Source organism: Cetorhinus maximus, chromosome 1 (assembly GCF_964194155.1).
Source record: "Cetorhinus maximus chromosome 1, sCetMax3.hap1.1, whole genome shotgun sequence".
In the NCBI taxonomy this organism is placed as follows: domain Eukaryota; kingdom Metazoa; phylum Chordata; class Chondrichthyes; order Lamniformes; family Cetorhinidae; genus Cetorhinus; species Cetorhinus maximus.
In genome coordinates, this window is record NC_135879.1 from 179,799,847 (window position 1) to 179,819,566 (window position 19,720).

The 19,720-nt window shown below is 40.7% G+C and overlaps 1 protein-coding gene across 1 annotated transcript in view; it reads right to left on the reverse strand.

The window, feature by feature from the left end:
* epg5 (ectopic P-granules autophagy protein 5 homolog (C. elegans)) overlaps nucleotides 1-19,720 on the reverse strand; it is a 193,279-nt gene that overhangs the window by 87,592 nt on the left and 85,967 nt on the right. The window contains exons 16-21 of the mRNA XM_078550485.1: nucleotides 18,983-19,242; nucleotides 17,448-17,588; nucleotides 16,423-16,567; nucleotides 8,478-8,675; nucleotides 7,987-8,097; nucleotides 5,322-5,444 (exon numbers count right to left, since the gene is read on the reverse strand). Of these exons, the coding sequence (XP_078406611.1) occupies nucleotides 5,322-5,444; nucleotides 7,987-8,097; nucleotides 8,478-8,675; nucleotides 16,423-16,567; nucleotides 17,448-17,588; nucleotides 18,983-19,242 (978 nt within the window). The remainder of the gene's footprint in view (nucleotides 1-5,321; nucleotides 5,445-7,986; nucleotides 8,098-8,477; nucleotides 8,676-16,422; nucleotides 16,568-17,447; nucleotides 17,589-18,982; nucleotides 19,243-19,720) is intronic.

Consider the following 19,720-nt stretch of genomic DNA (forward strand, 5'->3'; position numbering starts at 1 on the left):
CCTCCTGACTTTCCCAAAGCCTGTTCACCATCTACAAGGTAGAAGTCAGGAGTGTGATGGAATACTCTCCACTTGCCTGGATGAGTGCAGCTCCAACAGCACACAAGAAGCTCGACACCGTCCAGGACAAAGCAACCCGCTTGATTGGCATCCCATCAACAAACATTAATTCCCTCCACCACTGACGTAGAGTAGCAGCAGTGTGTGCCATCTACAAAATGCACTGCAGGAACTCATCAAGGTTCCTTAGATAGCATCTTCCAAGCCCACGACTGCTAGCATCTAGAAGACAAGGGCAGCAGATGCATGGGAAAACCACCACCTGGAAGTTCCCCTCAAAGCCACAGGACATCCTGACTTGGAAATATATCATCGTTCCTTCACTATCACTGGATCAAAATCCTGGAATTCCCTCCCCAACAGCACTGTTGGTGTACCTACACCACATGGACTGCAGCGGTTCAAGAAGGCAGCTCACCACCACCTTCTCAAGGGAAATTAGTGATGGGCAATAAATGCTGGCTTAGCCAGTGACGCCCACATCCCAGGAATTAAAAACAGGCAGAATTCCTGTCGGTAGGTAGGGTTGAGGGTACTTTCCACTTCTTCTGGATTGGCTATCCATTTGAAGATGTGAAGTCTGTAGTGTTTGATTGATCTATATATATATATTTTTAATTAGTTGATAAGCTGTTAGTTCAGAGTAAGTGTATTGTTAAATGTTTAGTTAATTGAAAAATGTATTGTTTTATTTTGCTTATATTCAATGAACTTTGGTATTATTTGCTAATTCAGTGTCCGAGTCTTTGCCTGATGGCTACATCTCTGTCAAACTAAATCAGTTTAAAGGGTTGATTTGGGACCCAGTATTTAGGCTGCATTAAACTAAATTAAATCAAGTCTAAATTCATCAAAACACCCTTTTAAAAAAAAACGCACAATGGCTAAATGTCAGCTAGAACATGACTTGATCTAACCTCCGGGAATGCCTCCAATAAATGTTGGCGATCCTACTTTTAAAAAATTCTTTCATGGAATTTGGGCATTGCTCGATAGGTCAGTGTCTGTTGCCTGCCCCTAATTGTCCTTGAGAAGATGGTGGTGAGTCACCTTTTTGAACTGCTACAGTTCATGTGGTGCAGGTAAACCCACAGGGCTGACAGGAAGGGAGTTCCAGGATTTTGATGCAGCGACAGTGAAGGAACGATGATATAGTTCCACATCAGGATGATGTGTGGCTTTGAGGGGAACTCGCAGGTGGTGGTGTTCCCGTGTATTTGCTGCCCTTGTCCTTCTAGGTGGTAGAGGTCACTAGTTTGGAAGGTGCAATCGAAAGAGCCTTGGTGAGTTTCTGTAGTGCATCTTGTAGATGGTACACACTGCTGCCACTGTGTGTTGGCAGTGGAGAGAGTGAATGTTTAATTTGATGGATGGGTGCCAATTAAGGGGGCTGCTTTGTCCCAGATGGCACTGAGCTTCCCAAGTGCTGTTGGAGCTGCAATTATCCTGGCGAATGGAGAGTGTTTCATCAAACTCCTAACTTGTGCCTTGTAGTGAATGACAGGCTTTGAAGTCAGGGGGTGAGTTGCTCGCCTCAGCATTCCCAGCCTCTGACCTGCTCTTGTAGCCACAGTATTTATCTGGCTGGTCCAGTTTGGTTTATGGTCAATGACTGTTGATAGTGGGGGATTCAGCGATGGTAATGCCATTGAATGTCATGGGGAGATGGTTAGATTTTCTTTTGTTGGCGATGGTCATTGCCTGGCACTTGTGTAGCACGAACATTACTTGCCAGTTATCAGCATAAGACATAGGAGCAGAAGTAGGCCATTCGGCCCATCGAGTCTACTCCACCATTCAATGAGATCATGGCCGATCTGATATTCCTCAACTCCACTTTCCTGCCTTTTCCCCATAACTCTTGATTCCCTTACTGATTAAAAATCCATCTCTCTCAGCCTTGAATATACTTAACGACCCAGCCTCTACAGCCCTCTGCGTAAAGAATTCCACAGATTGTCTACCCTCAGAGAAGAAATTCCTTCTCATCTCTGTTTTAAATGGGCACCCCCTTACTCTGAGATTACGCCCTCTGGTCCTAGACTCTCCCACAAGGGGAAACAACCTCTCAGCGTCTACTCTGTCAAGCTCCCTAAGAATCTTATCTGTTTCAATAAGGTCGCCTCTCATTCTTCTAAACTCCAATGAGTATGGGCCCAAACGACTCAACCTCTCCTCATAAGAAAATCTCTCCATACCTGGGATCAACCTGGTGAACCTTCTCTGGACTGCCTCCAATGCCAGTATATCTTTCCTTAGATAAGGGGACCAAAATTGTTCACAGTATTCTAGGTATGGTCTAACTAGTGCCTTGTATAGTTTTAGCAAGGCTTCCCTATTTTTATATCCATTCCCCTTGAAATAAAGGCCAGCATTCCATTTACCTTCCCTAGTACCTGCTGAACTTGTATGCTAGCTTTTTGGGATTCATGCACGAGGACTCCCAAATCCCTCTGTGCTGCAGCTCTATTCAGTCTTTCTCAATTTAAATAATACTCAGCCCCTCTATTCTTCCTGCCAAAGTGCATAACCTCACACTTTTCCACATTATATTCCATCTGCCATGTTTTTGCCCACTCACTTAACCTGTTTATATCCCTCTGTGGACTCTTTGTGTTATCCTCACCACTTGCCTTCCCACCTATTTTTGTGTCATCCACAAACTTCGCAATAGTACATTCATTTCCCTGATTCAAGTCATTAATATATATTGTAAATAATTGTGGCTCCAGCACTGATCCCTGTGGCACTCCACTAGTTACAGGTTGCCATCCTGAAAATGCCCCCTGTATCCCAACTCTCTGTTGTCTATTAGTTAGCCAGTCCTCTATCCATGTTAATATACTACCTCCAACACCATGGGCTCTTATCTTAGTAAGCAGCCTTATCGAATGCATTTTGGAAATCCAAATATATTACATCCACTGGTTCCCCTTTATCTATCCTGCTTGTTACCTCCTCAAAAAATTCTAATAAATTTGTCAGGCATGATTTCCCCATTCATGAAGCTATGCTGACTCTGTTTGATTAGATTATGCATTTCTAAATGCCCTGCTATTACTTCCCTTATAATAGACTCCACCATTTTCCCAGTGACAGATGTTAAGCTAACTGGCCTATAGTTACCTGTTTTTTGTCTCCCTCCCTTTCTGAATAAGGGTGTTACATTGGCAGTTTTCTAATCCTCTGGGACATTTCCAGAATTTAAGGACTCTTGGATGATTACTACCAGTGCATCCACTATCTTTGCAGCTATTTCCTTTAATATTCTAGGATGCAACCCATCAGGTCCAGGTGACTTATCAGCCTTCAGCCCCATTAGTTTCCCTAGTGCTTTTTCTCTAGTTATAGTTATTGTATTTATTTCCTCCCCCCTTTTTGCCTCATGATTATTAAGTATTTTTGGTATGCTATTAGTGTCTCCTACCATGAAGACTGATAGAAAGTATTTATTCAACTCCTCTGCCATTTCTGTAATCATCAGCAAGCATCTGCACCTTTGATCTAATGATGGAGAGAGATGGCCTTCGGTGAAGCAGCTGAAGACTACTCTGAGGAATTCCTGCAGCGATGTCCGGGGACCGAGATGATTGACCTCCAACATATACAACTATCTGCCTTTATGTATGATTCCAAAAGTAGAGTTTTCCCCCTTTATTCCCATTGGCTTTAGTTTTGCTAGAGCTCCCTGATGCCACACTCGGGTCAAATGCTCCCTTGACGTCACTCTCACTTCACTTCTTGCACTCAGCTCTTTTGTCATGTTTGGTCCAAGTCTGTAATGAAGTCAGGAGCTGAACTGCTCTGGTGGAATCCAAACTGACCTTCAGTGAGCAGGTTATTGCTCTATAAGTGCCTGATAGCACTGTCGACGACACCTCCTATCACTTTGCTGATGATCGAGAGTAGGCTAATGGGGCAGTAACTGACTTGGTTGGATTTGTCCTGCTTTCAGTGGATAGGACATACCTGGGATATCTGCCACATTGTCGGATAGATGCCAGTGTTGTAGCTGTACTGGTACAGCTTAGGATGTGGCTTGTTCTGGAGTACAAGTCTTCAGTACTACTGCCGGAATGTTGTCAAGGCCCATTAGCCTTTGCAGTATCCAGTGCCTTCAGTAGTTTCTTGATATCACGTGGAGTGAATCAAATTGGCTGACAACTGACCTGTGATGGTGTGGACCTCCAACAGGAAGTCAGTTACTGATAACCTGCGAACAGCCTCCTACTCATTCCCTAGCACTTCAAATATAAACAATTGCAGCACACAGACGGAGGTGATCCCATACAGGGTTCTGGAAACTATTAACTATCCCCAAAAATTTGTTTGGCATCTGCCTAGCACTCAGGCCATACAACAGCCACCTTGCCTCACCCTGTGAAGGTTGTCAATATAGTAGATACCAGGTCACCTTTCCCTCAATTAAAATGGACTCTCGGTAGCCAACGAACTACAATCAACAAACAGAAAACGAACTGAAATTGCACCAGGAACAATCCCAAGTGAGGGTGAAAGATATGCAGGAGATACAGCCAATACTGGTATATTTGGCTGATCAGATTTACTGCACATACAATGATCAATTTTAAAATAAGAACATCTGCAAATAAAGGATACTTGATGCAAGTTCCTTAAGTGTCCCTAATTTGCAGGTTTCACTGTATTTGACAGGTTGTAAAAGATGAATACACCACTTTTTAAAAATTCTTTTATGGAACGTGGGCATCACTGGCAATGCCAGCATTTATTGACCGGCCTAATTGCCCATGAACTGAGTGGCTTGCTCGGCCATTTCAGAGGGCAGTAAAGGGTCAACTACACTGCTGTGGGTCTGGAGACACATGTAGGCCAGACCAGGTAAGGATGGCAGATTTCCTTCCCTCAAGGACATTAGTGAACCAGATGGGTTTTTACAGCAATTGATGATAGTTTCATGGTCACCATTACTGAGACTAGCTTTACATTCCAGATTTTATCAATCAAATTTAAATTCCACCTCTACTATGGCAGGATCTCAAGCTGTGCCCCCAGAGGATTAGCCTGGGCCTCTGGGTTTCTAGTCCAGTGTCATTGCCACAATATCCCATCGGTCCCCCACCCGATTATTATGCCATAAATTCAAGTATTTTCTAGTCAACAGATGTTTATTAACTTGCAAGCATTCACACAAATTAGCCTTCGCACTAACTCACAGTGGGGGAGACGCACACTAAGCTGAATTATATACAATTAGCTTACTAAAAGATTGTAATATATACCCTTAGAGCTTGATCCGGAGTAACTGAAGGTTTGCTAATTAATTCAAGTTCCACATGTCTACGGAGCTGGGAATCTTCTTCAAAGATTGCCTCCATGTTGAATATGATCCAGCAAAACCACACCTACAAAAAAATTATTTCTTAAAGCAAAAGTTGGGTAAGCATTGTAATACTAAACACAGTCAATGTTTTAAAATAAGAGATTGCCAGTTCTTTTTGACACAATAGCTTGCATTTGTATTTTGTGCCTAAAGAATGATGAATGCAGGAGCACTTGCTTTTTCACCCCTCATGAAAAAGAAAGTCCAGCAGGTCATTAGAAGGACTCTGCCAAACACTCATTTCACTATCTCCATTCACTGTCCCACTTATATTATAAATTCACATACACACATGCGTGCGCACATATTTTTATTCGCTTCATTCATTGTCCCATTTATATTCTGTTTCTGCTTTAGTTGTGTTGACAGCACAGACTAATATTCATATTCTGCCAACATTTATATGGGTAGTGTTAGCTAAACCAAGTATGACCCACTGAAATGTAGTCCTGATAATGAAAACTTTTGAATGGAAATAATCTAAGGGTGGTTCTTGAAGATTTCAAGTGATGGGGCTGTGACTTTTCCTTTGGCAGCTTGTCGGATTGTCCTGCGAAGAAAGATTGTTGATACACTGTCTTGGACACAAATGGTCTTTGTAGTTTGTGTGGATGGCTACCTCACGTTTCATCATTGCTGGAGGGCACCATGTACATGTTTCTGTTGATTCCGACGAGTCCATTCCATATTTTATGGAATGTGACGAGTCTATTTTTCTCTCTCCTTTCCTGTAATGATTCCTATTCCAAATCTTTGATGAAGGATGATCCCACACACCCCACCCACCCACACAGCACACCCCACAGGCATGTTTTCATTTCACTTCCAAATCTATTCATGTTTCTTAAGGGGAATAATTTATTACTTGTTCAAGGATACATATGCTTAATTTTAATTTTTCTGATCTATTCATGGTAATTCCAACTGCCCCATTGGTTCGTTTATTCAAAAATCTCTCTCATGGCATTGCACATGCAAAATTAGGACCAAGTGCAGTCTTTAATGAACCTGGGTGAAAGGCCAGATGATAATTCCCATTTCCACAATTCCTATTTTAAAATCATCCATTCTGTGTTGTATTATTGTACATTTGGCCATCATAAATTCCTACTACTGGAGTGCCACAAGGGTCAGTCGTAGGCCTCAATTATTTACTATTTATATTAATGACTTGGAGGAGGAGGCAGAGTGCGATGTATTCAAATTTGCTGTCGATACAAAAATAGGTGGGAGGGTATGTTGTGATGAGGACATAAGGAACCTGCAAGGGGATATAGATAGGTTGAGTGAGTGGGCAAAAACTTGGCAGGTGGAGTTTAATGTAGTTAAGTGTGAGGTCATGAACTTTGGTAGGAAGAATCAAAAGGCAGACTATTATTTAAATGGAGAGACTCCAAAAAAGTGCAGCACAGAGGGGTCTGGGTGTTCTTGTGCATGAAACACAAAAAGTTAGCATGCAGGTGCAGCAAATAATTAAGAAGGCAAATTGAATTTTGGCCTGTATTGCTAGGAGGTTGGAGTTTAAAAATAAGGAAGTCTTGTTACAACTGTACAGGGTGTTGGTGAGGCTGCACCTCAAGTACTGTGTAGTTTTAGTCCCTGTATTTCAGAAAGGATATACTGACATTGGAGTCAGTTCAAAAGAAATTCACTAGGTTGATTCCTGGGATGAAGGGGTTGACTTATCAAGAACTGCTAAACAGGTTAGGCCTTTATTCATTAGAGTTAGAAGAACGAGGGGTGATCTTACTGAAAAGTACAAGATTCTGAGCGGGCTTGATAGGGTTGATGTTGAGAAGATGTTTCCACTAGTGGGGGAGATCTCAAACTAGGGGACATAGTTACAGAATAAGGGGACACTCATTTAAAACTGAGAAGCAAAGGAATTTCTTCTCTCAAAGGGTGGTGAATGTCTGGAATTCTCTACCGCGGAGAATTGTGGAGGCTAGGTCACAAAGTATTTAGAGGAGGTAGATAGATTTTCTGACTATCGGGGAGTTGAGGTCTGGGGCAGGTCAGCCATGATCTTACTGAATGGCGGGGCAGGCTTGAGGAGCCGAATGGTCTACTCCTGCTCCTATTTCTTACGTTCTTATATGCAGCACCGCCACTGGGGGAGGAATGTAATTACAACTTGAAATCAGAAGTTTCCTTTATAAATTTGGACATAAGAATTTAGATTGGAATAGGTTAACACACCTAGATATGATGTATGTCGATGTGAGAATTTAATTTATTGCAGATGAATTGTATTGTTTCTGAGGTACATGTAGCATATTTTCATGGCTATTAGCCAGGCCAAGGCAAATATGATGAATTTATATTCGTAGCTATGCTTTGTTTCTGAACCTACAGCAATCAAAGTGGTCACATCCGTCTTAATCAGACATCCGTACTACAGTGAGAGATCCTCTTTGCAATGTGCAAGCGATCAAAAATAATTATAGAAATAGTGGTACAGAGCTGGGTGTCTTATTAGTGATGTGATTAGAGTTTTAATACATCGTGTAAATACACATACCGTATGTGTTTATATTATATAGAAAAAAAAGTTTCTACTGTACCTCAGTTGAGGTGGCACTGCCTTCAATGAATGATGGAGTTATGTTGCCAGCTAACATCCAGCTCATGAATGAAGTTAGTAATCCACGATCCCCATGGTATCCAAGAGCAGACTAAACATTTTGTTAAAATAAATAAGAATATCTCTAGAGATTTATAAGAAACAATACGACATATTTGTACATGTGCAAACAGGCTTCACTACTCTAATTATAAATTGTAAACATGAGGGAAGCAAACTGACATTTTAAATGAATGCTCTCGAATCAATGATTAATAATACTACACCTATTTTGCAATATATGTTAACATATATGCTAAATGTTTCAGGATGAAAATTCTTTTAAGTTGGTTTACAGTTTCAATACTCTTAAGTATGATCAATGAAGGAAGATCGTCCTGAAGACATTTGGCTACTGTTTCATCTTTCGCATGAAACCATGTATGCATTTTAGGCTATTGTACACCTGAAAATTTAATTTCTGTAAGGTACCTTGTGCAGTTGGTAAAGAGGCTTTTGCAAACAGTCTTCTTGTTGGTGAAGAAATGCAACCTTACAAAGATTATCCATCAGAAACAAAACACTTTTGTCTCTGTGCCACAGATGTTGACTTGTCAAGACCTGAGTCCAGAATTCCAAAACAGCAGCTGCTCCAACTCGGCCAGGTTTATTGCTCTCAGAGACATGAGTCTGTAAACATGAATGGCAGTTAGTTTATTTCAGTGCATAACATTCAAATTCAATGACTAACTGTATTTACAAACATAGACTTTAACATATAAAAAGTAATTCCGACATCAAAGACTTGCATATGTATTGTGCCTTTCATGACCACCAAACGTGCTAAAGCTCTTTACGGTGAATTAAATGCTTTTTTTAAGTCCCTGTTGTTATGTGGGAAACACAGCAACAATTTGCATATAGCTACTCCCACAACAGCAATGTGATAATGACCAGATAATCTGTTTTGTGGTGTTGATTGAGGGATAACTATTAGCCAGGACAGCAGGGGTAACTTCCCCTTTCTTCTTTGAAATAGTGCCAGAGTTTCTTTTATTTCCATCTGAGAAAACAGATGGGTCCAGTGTTATGCCTAGAGAAGGCACGTCCTATTCATAACCTAAATATGGACTGTGTTCGTATGGAAACTTCTGGAACTGTCTTTTATCTTTTAAAATGAACACTTACAAGGTGGCTAAGATGGCTGCAAAGGGTCAGGTGACTGTTATAAATTCATCAAGTTCCTAATTGAGTCATCCTGGGTGGGGGCCTCCCCCTTCATTGGACATGCCAAACAGCACCCCTCTGTGGAATTCACACCTGCCATTGTTCGTAATTTACTCCAAAGACAAAATCAATGGACTTCCAAACTCCATATCTCCAAGTTTGCAATTTAACAAAAAAGAACTGAAGAAAACCAGTTTATCACAAGTGGGTGTGAAGAGACTTCATCTACCTCCATTTTATAACAATGACTTTTTAGCTTTAAACCTTTCTGGGTGGGTAATAGCATTTAATCATGTGACCAAGACTGGCTTCTAATATCAAAATCCTTCATCATCCAAAGACCCAGAGAGACCTGGGTAGTCTGCAAAGAACAGCACTGCAGAATATCAGCTGCAGACCAAGACAGTAACACCAAAGTCTTTTTAGATTTGGGAGGCTGCCACATCTTAAAAAGCCTTCCAGCCTGATTCCCCAATTCAAATACACCTAAGAAGAAATACAACCTCCTGGCACAAAAACCACAAGTGCCTAACTTTGTGAACTTCGCTGAACATTCATCTCTTTGAGGGAATCCCATAATCACTTTGAGGGAATCCTGCAATAATCCTGATATCTGATTCCAGCTATTTGAACCCATCTGAACTACAATTCAAGAGTGGAAAAGATTATTTTCTTTAATGGGCCAGCAATAACAGCAACCTTCCAAGACAAGCCAAAACAAGTGAACTATGAGCTATTCTTTTGGTTTACAACTTGTAAAAGTAGAATATTCTCTCTAACTGTATTTTTTCTCAAGTGCGAGGTCAAGAGTGCTGAGTGACTGACGTAGCTTTAGACTTTCAGGGTGAATGTGTGAATAAATGATCCTCTTTATTTAAGCCCACAAAAGCTTGTTACTGTTATTTAAACTGACCACACATTCTGGGAGCCAAGAAACACGCACATCTTCTCCAAAAATCAGAATGAAGACAAGCAGTATGGGAAAGAGTACAAGGATTTCAGTTCTCTCCCAATCCTGTTGGTAACAACAGCTTAACAGTTCATCTGAAAGACGGCATTTCTGACAGTCAGTATTGCACCAGTGTGTCAGTTTTAATTTTTGTGCTCAAGTCCTAGAGTGGGACTAAAACCCACATCCTTCTGACTCAAAGGCGAGCACACAACCAACTGAGTCACAGCTGACATCTTACATGAACATTTTTCCAACATTCTTTGTAATACTCAATTTTGACACCATCTTTTGAAGATACAGGAAAAGTGACCTTTGTTTTAAACCATCGGAAAACCCATAGTCATAATGCTAATTCTGAGCAGTTCAAATGGTATTTTTAAACCAAAGGACTCTGGCAGTTAGATCTAATTACTGACTGGAGCAGGGCATACATCTATTGATAACGGATGGAGGATGACATCTGGGAAAAGTAAGGAAAATTAGGTATGACTCAAAGAAAAGCCAGTTTTACCTTGTGTTGTCCGGTTTATGATTACTTATTTCAGGAGAGTTTACCAGCTAATAGAATGTCTGTTTTTGCTAAATAATTAAAATTTTCATTATAACTTGATATGTGTCTGTTTAAGTGATCAAAACTTAACAGTTAATCCCTGCGGGGAAAAAAAGGTTCCAGATCACAAAATAGTAGAAAAGGGCTCTCACTTTGTTAAATTAAGCATGGAAAATATTCTTGCTTTTGGTAAACAAATTAGAAAATAGAAAATATGGAGAAACCCAAAGAGGTATTCAAAAAATAGCTTAGAAAATGAAGCCGACTTTCAAACTGAAAATGTGTTAAGGCTGAAACTTGCAAGCTTAAGATATATAGTATTAGAGGAGTAAACGTTTAATGTGGATCACACTAATGTGAAACCTATTAAGATTGATTTATACTTAAAAATACAAGTACTTGGATATACCAGGAATAGAAGCGGACAACTTAAGTGGAAAAAAAACACCACAAAAATGGATAGTTTTATCCTTGGGTATCCCCAGAACTGTACCTCGGCATAAAAGGACCAGTTTTTTCTTGTTCACTCATGGGTTGTGGGCGGTCCTGGCTAGGCCAGCATTTATTGCCCATCCCTAATTGTCCTTGACAAGGTGGTGGCGTGCTGCCTTCTTAAACTGCTGCAGTCAATGTGGTGTAAGAACACCCGGAGTGCTGCTAGGAAGGCAGTTCCGGGTTTTTGAAGCAGCAATAGTGAAGGTACGGCAATATAGTTTCAAGTCAGAAACAAAAACAAAATGTTGGAAAAATTCAGCAGGTCGAGCAGCATCTATGTAGAAAGAAGCAGAATTAATGTTTCAAGTCCATATGACCTTTCTTCAGAGCTAAAGAAAAGTAGGAATGTGATGAAATTTATACTGTTTAAGGGGGGTGGAGCAGGTGAAAATGGATTGAAGGTCCACGATAGGTGGGGACAAAGGAGAGATTGACAAAGATGTCATGAACTAAAGGACAAAGGGAGTGTTAATGGTAATGGTTAGTACTAAAAAAGGTGCTGATAGTGGCGTAAAGGCAAGGAAGCAGAATGTGATAATAGTAGAACAAGGGTAAACATTGTGTGAAAGAACAACATGGAACAAGTAACAGATGGCCCTTTTGGGATGGGGTGGGAGAAAGGGGCGGTGGTGGGGAAAAAAGGATAGAAAATGGGATAAAGGGGGGGTAAAAAAGGATAAAGTAATGAATAAAAATAATTGGATAAAAAATAAAAATGAATGTAGAAAAAATGGATTAAAAAAGGGGTGAGGATAGAGGAGAGAGTTTATGACCTGAAGTTGTTGAACTCAATGTTAAGCCCGGAAGGCTGTAACACTTCATCGGAAAATGAGGTGCTGTTCTTCCAGTTTGCTTTGGGATTCACTGAAACATTGCAGTAGGCCCAGGAAGGGCACATGGGCATGAGAGCAGGATGGTGTGTTGAAATGGCAAGCAACTGGAAGGTCTGGGCATGCTTGCGGACAGACCGAAGGTGTTCCGCAAAGTGGTCATCCGGTCTGCGTTTGGTCTCCCCATTGTAGAGACGATCGCATTGGGAGCAGCGAATGCAGTAGACCAAACTGAAGGAGGCGCAAGTGAAGCGCTACTTCACCTGAAAGGTGTGTTTGGGCCCTTGGATGATGAGGAGGGAGGAGGTAAAGGGGCAGGTGTTGCACCTTTTGCAATTGCATGGGAAGGTGCCCTGAGAAGGGGATGAGGTGTTGGAGGTGATGGAGGAATGGAACAGGGTGAGAGGGAACGGTCCCTACGGAATGCTGACGGGGGTGTGAGGGGAAGATGTGTTTGGTGGTGGCATCGTGCTGGAATTGGCGGAAATGGTGGAGGATGATCCTTTGAATGCGGAGGCTGGTGGGGTGAAAAATGAGGACAAGGGGAACCCTATCATGGTGCTGGGAGGTTCACCATACCCTCTGACCTTTCCCTCTCTGACACTGAACATTCTGTACTCAGCAAAGGACTCAGTTTCCTACCCTTACGCCCTCACCTTAATGAATTTCGGGCTCGGCATGATGCTGAGCTCTTCTTCCGCCGCCTTCATCTCCATGGTGATGTTGAAGAAGCCATATTTCAGAGTTGCTGCAGTGCATCTTGTAGATGGTAGACACTACAGCCACAGTGTGTCAGTGGTGAAGGGACTGCATGTTTAATCTGGAGGATGGGGTGCCAATCAAGCGGGCTGCTTTGTCCTGGATGGTGCTAAGCTTCAGGTGTTGTTGGAGCGGCACTAGACCAAGCAAGTGGAAGATATTTAATCACTGATCTTTACTATTAGATGGTGCAAAGGATTTGGGGAGTTAGGAGGCAAGTACTTGGCACAGAATACCCAACCTCTTACCTGCTCTTGTAGCCACAGCATTTGTTATTCAAACCTATTAACTCGTCAACTATACAAGTGAAGAGACATATCAGACTGCATCATGGGATTACCCAGACTTTTTCAAGTTGCAGATATAAGTTTTAAAAAGCGCTTGCAGTTAACAAAAAACTGCAATGAATATGACCTTTGGCAGGCCTAGAAGTTAATGACTAGCCTATGGGACAGTCCATGATAAAGCTAAAGGAATGTAATCTTTGGGTCATGATAAAATAAATTGATGAATGGTCTATGAGTTATACTGTAATAAACTGATAGCTTGACCTCAGGGTCAAGATATGCAGATGACTTGGCACAGCAGCAAAATATCAGGGTAGTTAAGCAAAGTTCATGTTTTGGAATGAACTGTGACCATTGTTTGTGCTGAAGGTCAGGTCATTCCGTGCTCGTTTTACAAATTCCTCCGGAACTGTGGAGGCGACAAACAGGTCATTCCATTTTTATGTTGTAAGCTCCTTTGTAATTAAGGATGTAACAATTAGACATACAAGATAAGAACATTGTGATTTAATGATGAGTTACCCCAAAGATGACATATATAACCAACAGAAACTGTGTAACTTTAAATTGCTTTTTGGAGCATTCTGAGAGTATTTCCCATGGATGCACATTTGTACTGAATGAAAAAACTGCAGCCTGAAACTACCAACAGTCGACTCTGTGTCAAGTGTCTTTCAGATACTCCACAACACAAAGAATCCAATCATAAAATAGCTGTGTTGATTTATGCAATCTTGGACAAGTGTAATGCTATGCATTATTAGGTAGAGCCATAGATACATGTAAGCACTGCCACTTAGGTAGGTAGAGTTGTGTTCACAACATACATAGTTTTAGGGAGTATATGCTTCAAGAAGCCAAAGAATTGCAACTGGGATAGAATCATAAGGCAGAATTTAGCCCTCGATGGGCGGGCAGGCCCCACCGCCTCGGCGGTGGGTGGGCAGCTGAACTCCGCCGCTGAAACGGGCCACGCCGCTATTTTGAGTGGGTGGGCCAATTAAGGGCCTGCCCAGCGGGCAGCCCTATGCGCTCCCTGTGCTGGGGGGCGGGATTCCCCAACTGTCAAAGTGCGGTCTTTTGCGCATGTGCGCGAAAGAGCGCACTGCTCCCTGAGACTGAGTGCTGTCTCAGGGAGATTGGTGACAGTTTAAAAACACTCAAAAATAGAAAAAATAATTAACATGTCCTCCTCATGTGACAATGTCACACGAGATGGGACATGTTAATAAATACGACAAAGTTTATTAAAGATTTTTAAAACGGACATGAAACCTCATCCCACCAGTGGATGAGGTTTCATGTTTTTTCTATTGCCCACCGGGGCTCTTGGCCTGCTCGCCAGTCTTAAAGTTGGACAGGCAGGTCCTTTAATTGGGTTAATTATCCTGTCAATTGCCTCAATTGGCCATTGCCAGGTCGGCGGGCAGAAGCTGATTTCACTGTCCACCTGCCTTCCTGAATATTTAAATGGGGTGGGATTATGTCGGGGGGGTTCCTCCCAACGTCATCCCGCATCGGTGAGCGGGCCCCACCCCCAACTCGCTGACAGAAAAATTCTGGCCATAGGGTTGACAATGGTCGCTGCTGACCTCAAAGAAATGTAAGGTTATTAGGTTACTAACAAGAATACTAATTGTTAAAATCTAACTTTATTATTAGAAAGTAACTGCTAACTTTGTAGTTTACTAACAGTTCACCTTATTAGGTACTCTCCTTTGCAGGATAGTAAAGTGGGAAAACTTAGAAATGGGGTGAGGTATAGAAAGGAACGTTGTAAAGGGATTCTGGGAATTAATGTGAAGTAGAAATAGATTGCTTATGGCAAAAAGACAAGACCTCGAAGGCTGTCTTGATAAACTGCCTGTGAGAGAATGGAATGTGGATGTCTCTCTCTACCAGATAATGTAAAAGGACTGATACACCGTTGGACAAACAAAGGGCATCATTTACATAAATACGTCAGGTTAGCAATAGCCGCATAGACTATTCCTGATTGGTGAAGGAAAGTGTCCTCACATAGGTAGCTGAAAATGATTGGGTGAGGGAGCAGTTAATTGGATAACAGCCAAAATAAAAAAGGCACTCACTTTGCTTCTTGCATGGCAGAGAGAAAGATCATCCAGAGATAAGAATAACACAAGACAAGGGAGTGAGAGCGAGCAAGAGAAGACCAAAGCTGTGACAGCTCCATCGTCCAGATCTTAATGAGAGTATATTCTGCGTTAAATTGTAAATTACCACCTGGGTTTATTGACATAGTTTATCTGAGAACTTGTCTTGATTTTGTCTCTATAGGAAGTCGATTCATAATAAAGCTTTACTGCCAAGTCTGTTTCTACCTTAAAAGAGGTGCAAGACCCCAAAAACCTTCTGGAAAGATGCCCACAAAAATTTAGTGATCTCTCAAGGATTTTCCCTTTCCCACTATTAGTCTGAATCTGGTGCCAAGTCAAGGGGGTCGCCAGGTTTCCAGCAACAGCGATGCCATCAAGCAGGACAAGCAGCTAATCACATTGAAGTATTCTCACAGACAGAAAACCAGGAAGTAAAATGCTCTGATTATTGTCAGTTTATATTTTACAGAGTGTGAAACAAATGCTTGGGATACAGGCAGGGGATATTGGTATAAGCTAAAATATCAAACTTTAAAAAAAATTAAATGTATGGATTTTTTTTAACATAATGAAGAAATTTGATAAATCCACATATATTTAATTACTTCCCCAGAGCCAGAGTGCTTTCTCAGTAGCGATAATGAATTTAGTATGCCATTAAAAACCCAGTTATACACCATTCAACAAAGTCTAACTTTTTCAAGGTTTTCATTTTGGCAGCCTTCTGTCTTGTGAGATGATTGTTTGTGCCTTGGTGGTCAAATGTGTGTTCTTTTTCAAGGTTTTACTGCAAGACTAATAGTGTAAAAGAGCAAGTTCTCATTCTTTTAGTGACGGCGGTTCAACTGCACACCCTATGATGAACCGGCAGCAATTTTTGGATTTCTGCATTTAACAGCGTGGACTCCGGAAGTTGCTGAGCGTTTCAGAGGACCAATGATGGCAAATGTTGACAGTTTTGTCATCATTACTACCATAAAGCCAAGCCAATCACTAGTTAAAAGTGGCAGTGCTTACATGTATCTATGGCAACACTCAACACAAGCATCCGTACCCTGCACTGTGACGACCCTTCAGAAAATACTTTGATGGTTGTAAAATGATTTAGGACGTCTTGAGGTCAGCGAAAGGTACTACATAAATGTAAGTTCGTTATTTCTTTAGTATGATTATCCCCTGTATTAACCCTTTATAATCATCTAACTAAAGTTTCTTTATACCTGGATCATACTGTTTAATAATTTAATGTTTTCTCCATAGCTGACACCAGTCAAATGTTGTGCTACTTTCTGTGTCACTTGTTGAGTCACTCCCTGAAGCACGCCACTGTCAGTCTGAAGAAAAAGCTGTAGACACGTTAAAAACCTAAGGTGGAAGAAGAAACAAGATATGGTGAGTTTTCCAATTTGCTTAACATTAAGTTGTCTAATCATAATTCACAACCACGTTGGAATTGAGAAAGCACATAAATTAAAACAGATAAATTGTCATATCATGCGATGACCAACTAATGAGCTGGAACGCTTTGCCTTATAATAAGTCAGGATCAATGGACCAGCTGGTCTTTTTCTGTTCTTTGACTTGGAATGCTTGTATGTAATTGCAACCCACCTCAGAGTCACACAAAAAGTGCAGCAGGCTTACTTTAGTAGTTAAGAATCTGAGAGTATTCATAATGCAGCGGTCTAAAATATGTGCTTTTGTAAATAAAACAAAACTAATGTTGTCTAATTCCGAGAAGTCATTCATGTGAATGACTTAGTTTACTGGAATTCAGTTAAAATAGAAAAAAGTAATTATCTTTTATGAGAAATTATTTCATCAATTAGTTTGGTGCCAATAAAAGGGTTTGCTGGGACGTCAACAAATAATAGTGAGGTAAATGATACAGTTAAATGATACAATTAAAACAATTTCATTTGTGATAGCATACTTTTCAGAATTAGTCAATAAAGGTCAAGTAATTTTGTGACCTAAATGGTCAAATAGTAGCTAAAATAAGCTGGTTAAATTACATTGTTAAAATGACTTAGAAAAGAATTTAATTCCAAATTTTTAACCAGTGCATTAAAAATAGGTATTGAAGAAATTAAACACCTAAAATCAGTATATCAATTGCTTTCCAAATTTACCAATTGGCTAGTGTGCCTTCCACCATCAAAAGCCATGACTATGAATAAGAAATATATTCTAATGAATGCAAGGTTTTATCTTTCAGTGGAATATAAAATAGCTTCTACTTAACTGTTCGTTTTTCAGAAGATAATATTGGCATGGGTAGAAGAGTGGCAAGATCTTATCCAACACATGGACTACTGCTTTAAGATGCTTTGACTGTACTAGTACACCCAGCAGAGGCATGCCTTCTGAGCAGAATTTGTCAATGCTAAAAGAAATTTTAAAACATGAACAAATTCAGAAGATCATAATATTAACTTTACATCTTTGAATCAAACGTGTCCGTATATAAAGCTGCCATCTAAACCGCTTTATGTGGCACAGCTTACAAATAATTAACAAGTCCAGGAAAAAGTGGCATCAAATAAGTGTTAAAATATGGCTCTAGAAGTGAAGGACATTGTATAATTTTTGTTACCTAACAAATGTTGGACTAAATCAAAGATACCTATCAAGTCACCTATCATTTGCGCTTGGTGTCTCAACTGAACACAAACGTGCCTATTAATTTCCATCTTTCACAATATACGAATGCGCAAAAAGATGTTAAAGCTACATCATTCTGAGTGCAGTTGCTTTCACTTTTTAGAAACCAACTTTACTTCAAAGTCTTAGAAAGTCTGTAAAGTAAAAATAAATGTCCTGATTTAATGTAGTACATACGAATATATGTACACATGAACATACGAATTAGGAGATGACCACTCGGTCCTTTGAGTCTGCTCCACTATTCAAAAAGATCATGGCTGATTTGATTGTAACCTCAACCCCACATTCTTGCCTACCCCCAATAACCTTTCACCCCCTTGTTAAAAAAGAATCTATGTAGCTTTGCCTTAAAAATATTCAAAGGCTATGCTTCCATTGCCTTTTGAGGAAGAGTTCTATGGACTCATGGTCCTCACAGAAAAAATCTCTCATCTATCTTAAATGAGTGATCTCTTATTTTTAAACAGTGACCTCCTAGTTCTAGATTCTCCCACAAGAGGAAACATCGTCTTCACATCCACCCTGTCAAGACCCCTCAGGATCTTATATGTTTCAAACAAATCACCTCTTACTCTTCTAAATTACAGTGGATACAAGGCTTACCTGTTTAACCTTTCCTCATAAGATAACCTGCCCATTCCAGGTATTAGTCTAGTAAACCTTCTCTGAACTGCTTCTAATGCATTTACATCTTTCCTTCAATAATTGGCCATTTAAGGGCCTTATTAGACCTAAAGGCTGGCGAGCTGCCTGCGTCTTCCCCGACCACTGTAATATAGAAGACAGATCGGGGGTAGGCAGAAAGGCGGCGAGAAGGCCACCTGCTTTATTATCCGAGCCCTCCACCACCCCGCCTTCAAAAATGCCAGCAGAAGGTTGTAAAATCCAGCCCATAGAGTTCCATTTTTGTCAATGGAATCATACTCCAGCATAGAGTTGCCTTTGGAGTAGGGGCAGCAAGGCGAGCAAATTGAACAAGGCGAAGGAACACTGAAAAATGAAATAAATCTTCCAGTAAAGAACTCCCAAAAATGGTACGACAGCACAACAATATCAGCAGACAAGAGAAAATAACCAAAGAGAAGTGCAGTGATGCAGTATTATAGATCTCACCTGTGACCTATTGATGTTACTGACAGTGCAAGATAACAACCAATAGGAATTCCAGTTTTTACAGCTTTAGAAAGAGGATGGAGGGTAGGTGACTCGTTCATTTCAGGTGCAGTAAAAGAGTTGTTAATAGATGGCCAACTCTGATCGTTGCATGGATGACTATTGTGCAGCTTCAATCTGACAACCAACTCCCATGCCCAGTGATTAAATAAGGCCTCAGGAGTCTGACTCAGGCGAACAACATTAGCCAAATATGACACCTAAAATTAGACAAACGATGAAAAATGTTAAAATGGATATGGAGTAGCAAGGCTTTGAAAGCTTAATAATCACAAAATTTTTCACAAAAGTTTTGCTAAAAAAATAGACATACTGTCGAAGCTTTTTGTCTTGTACTCATCAGGACAGATTCACAAGAATACCAAATCTAAAGGGAACAACAATCTATACTGCTTGAGAAGAGGGTGTTGATTGACTGACAAAATAACTCTGACTAGTACAGGCACTGCCATGGGGAATGCACCAGGAAACAGTTAACTGCCTAATTTGGTTGAAATTCAAACCAGGCAGGCCGACTCTGATTTGTCAAGGAATTGCTATGGGGAATGGACCAGGGAATGGCTGTCCCCCAAGCTTTTGTTTAGTTGAAAAAGGCGTAATGCATGGACATGCTGTGTTTGCAAAAGACAGGGCACTATGTGTGACTATATGTAGCTTCTAGCAGGGGTAAGTGAGCCA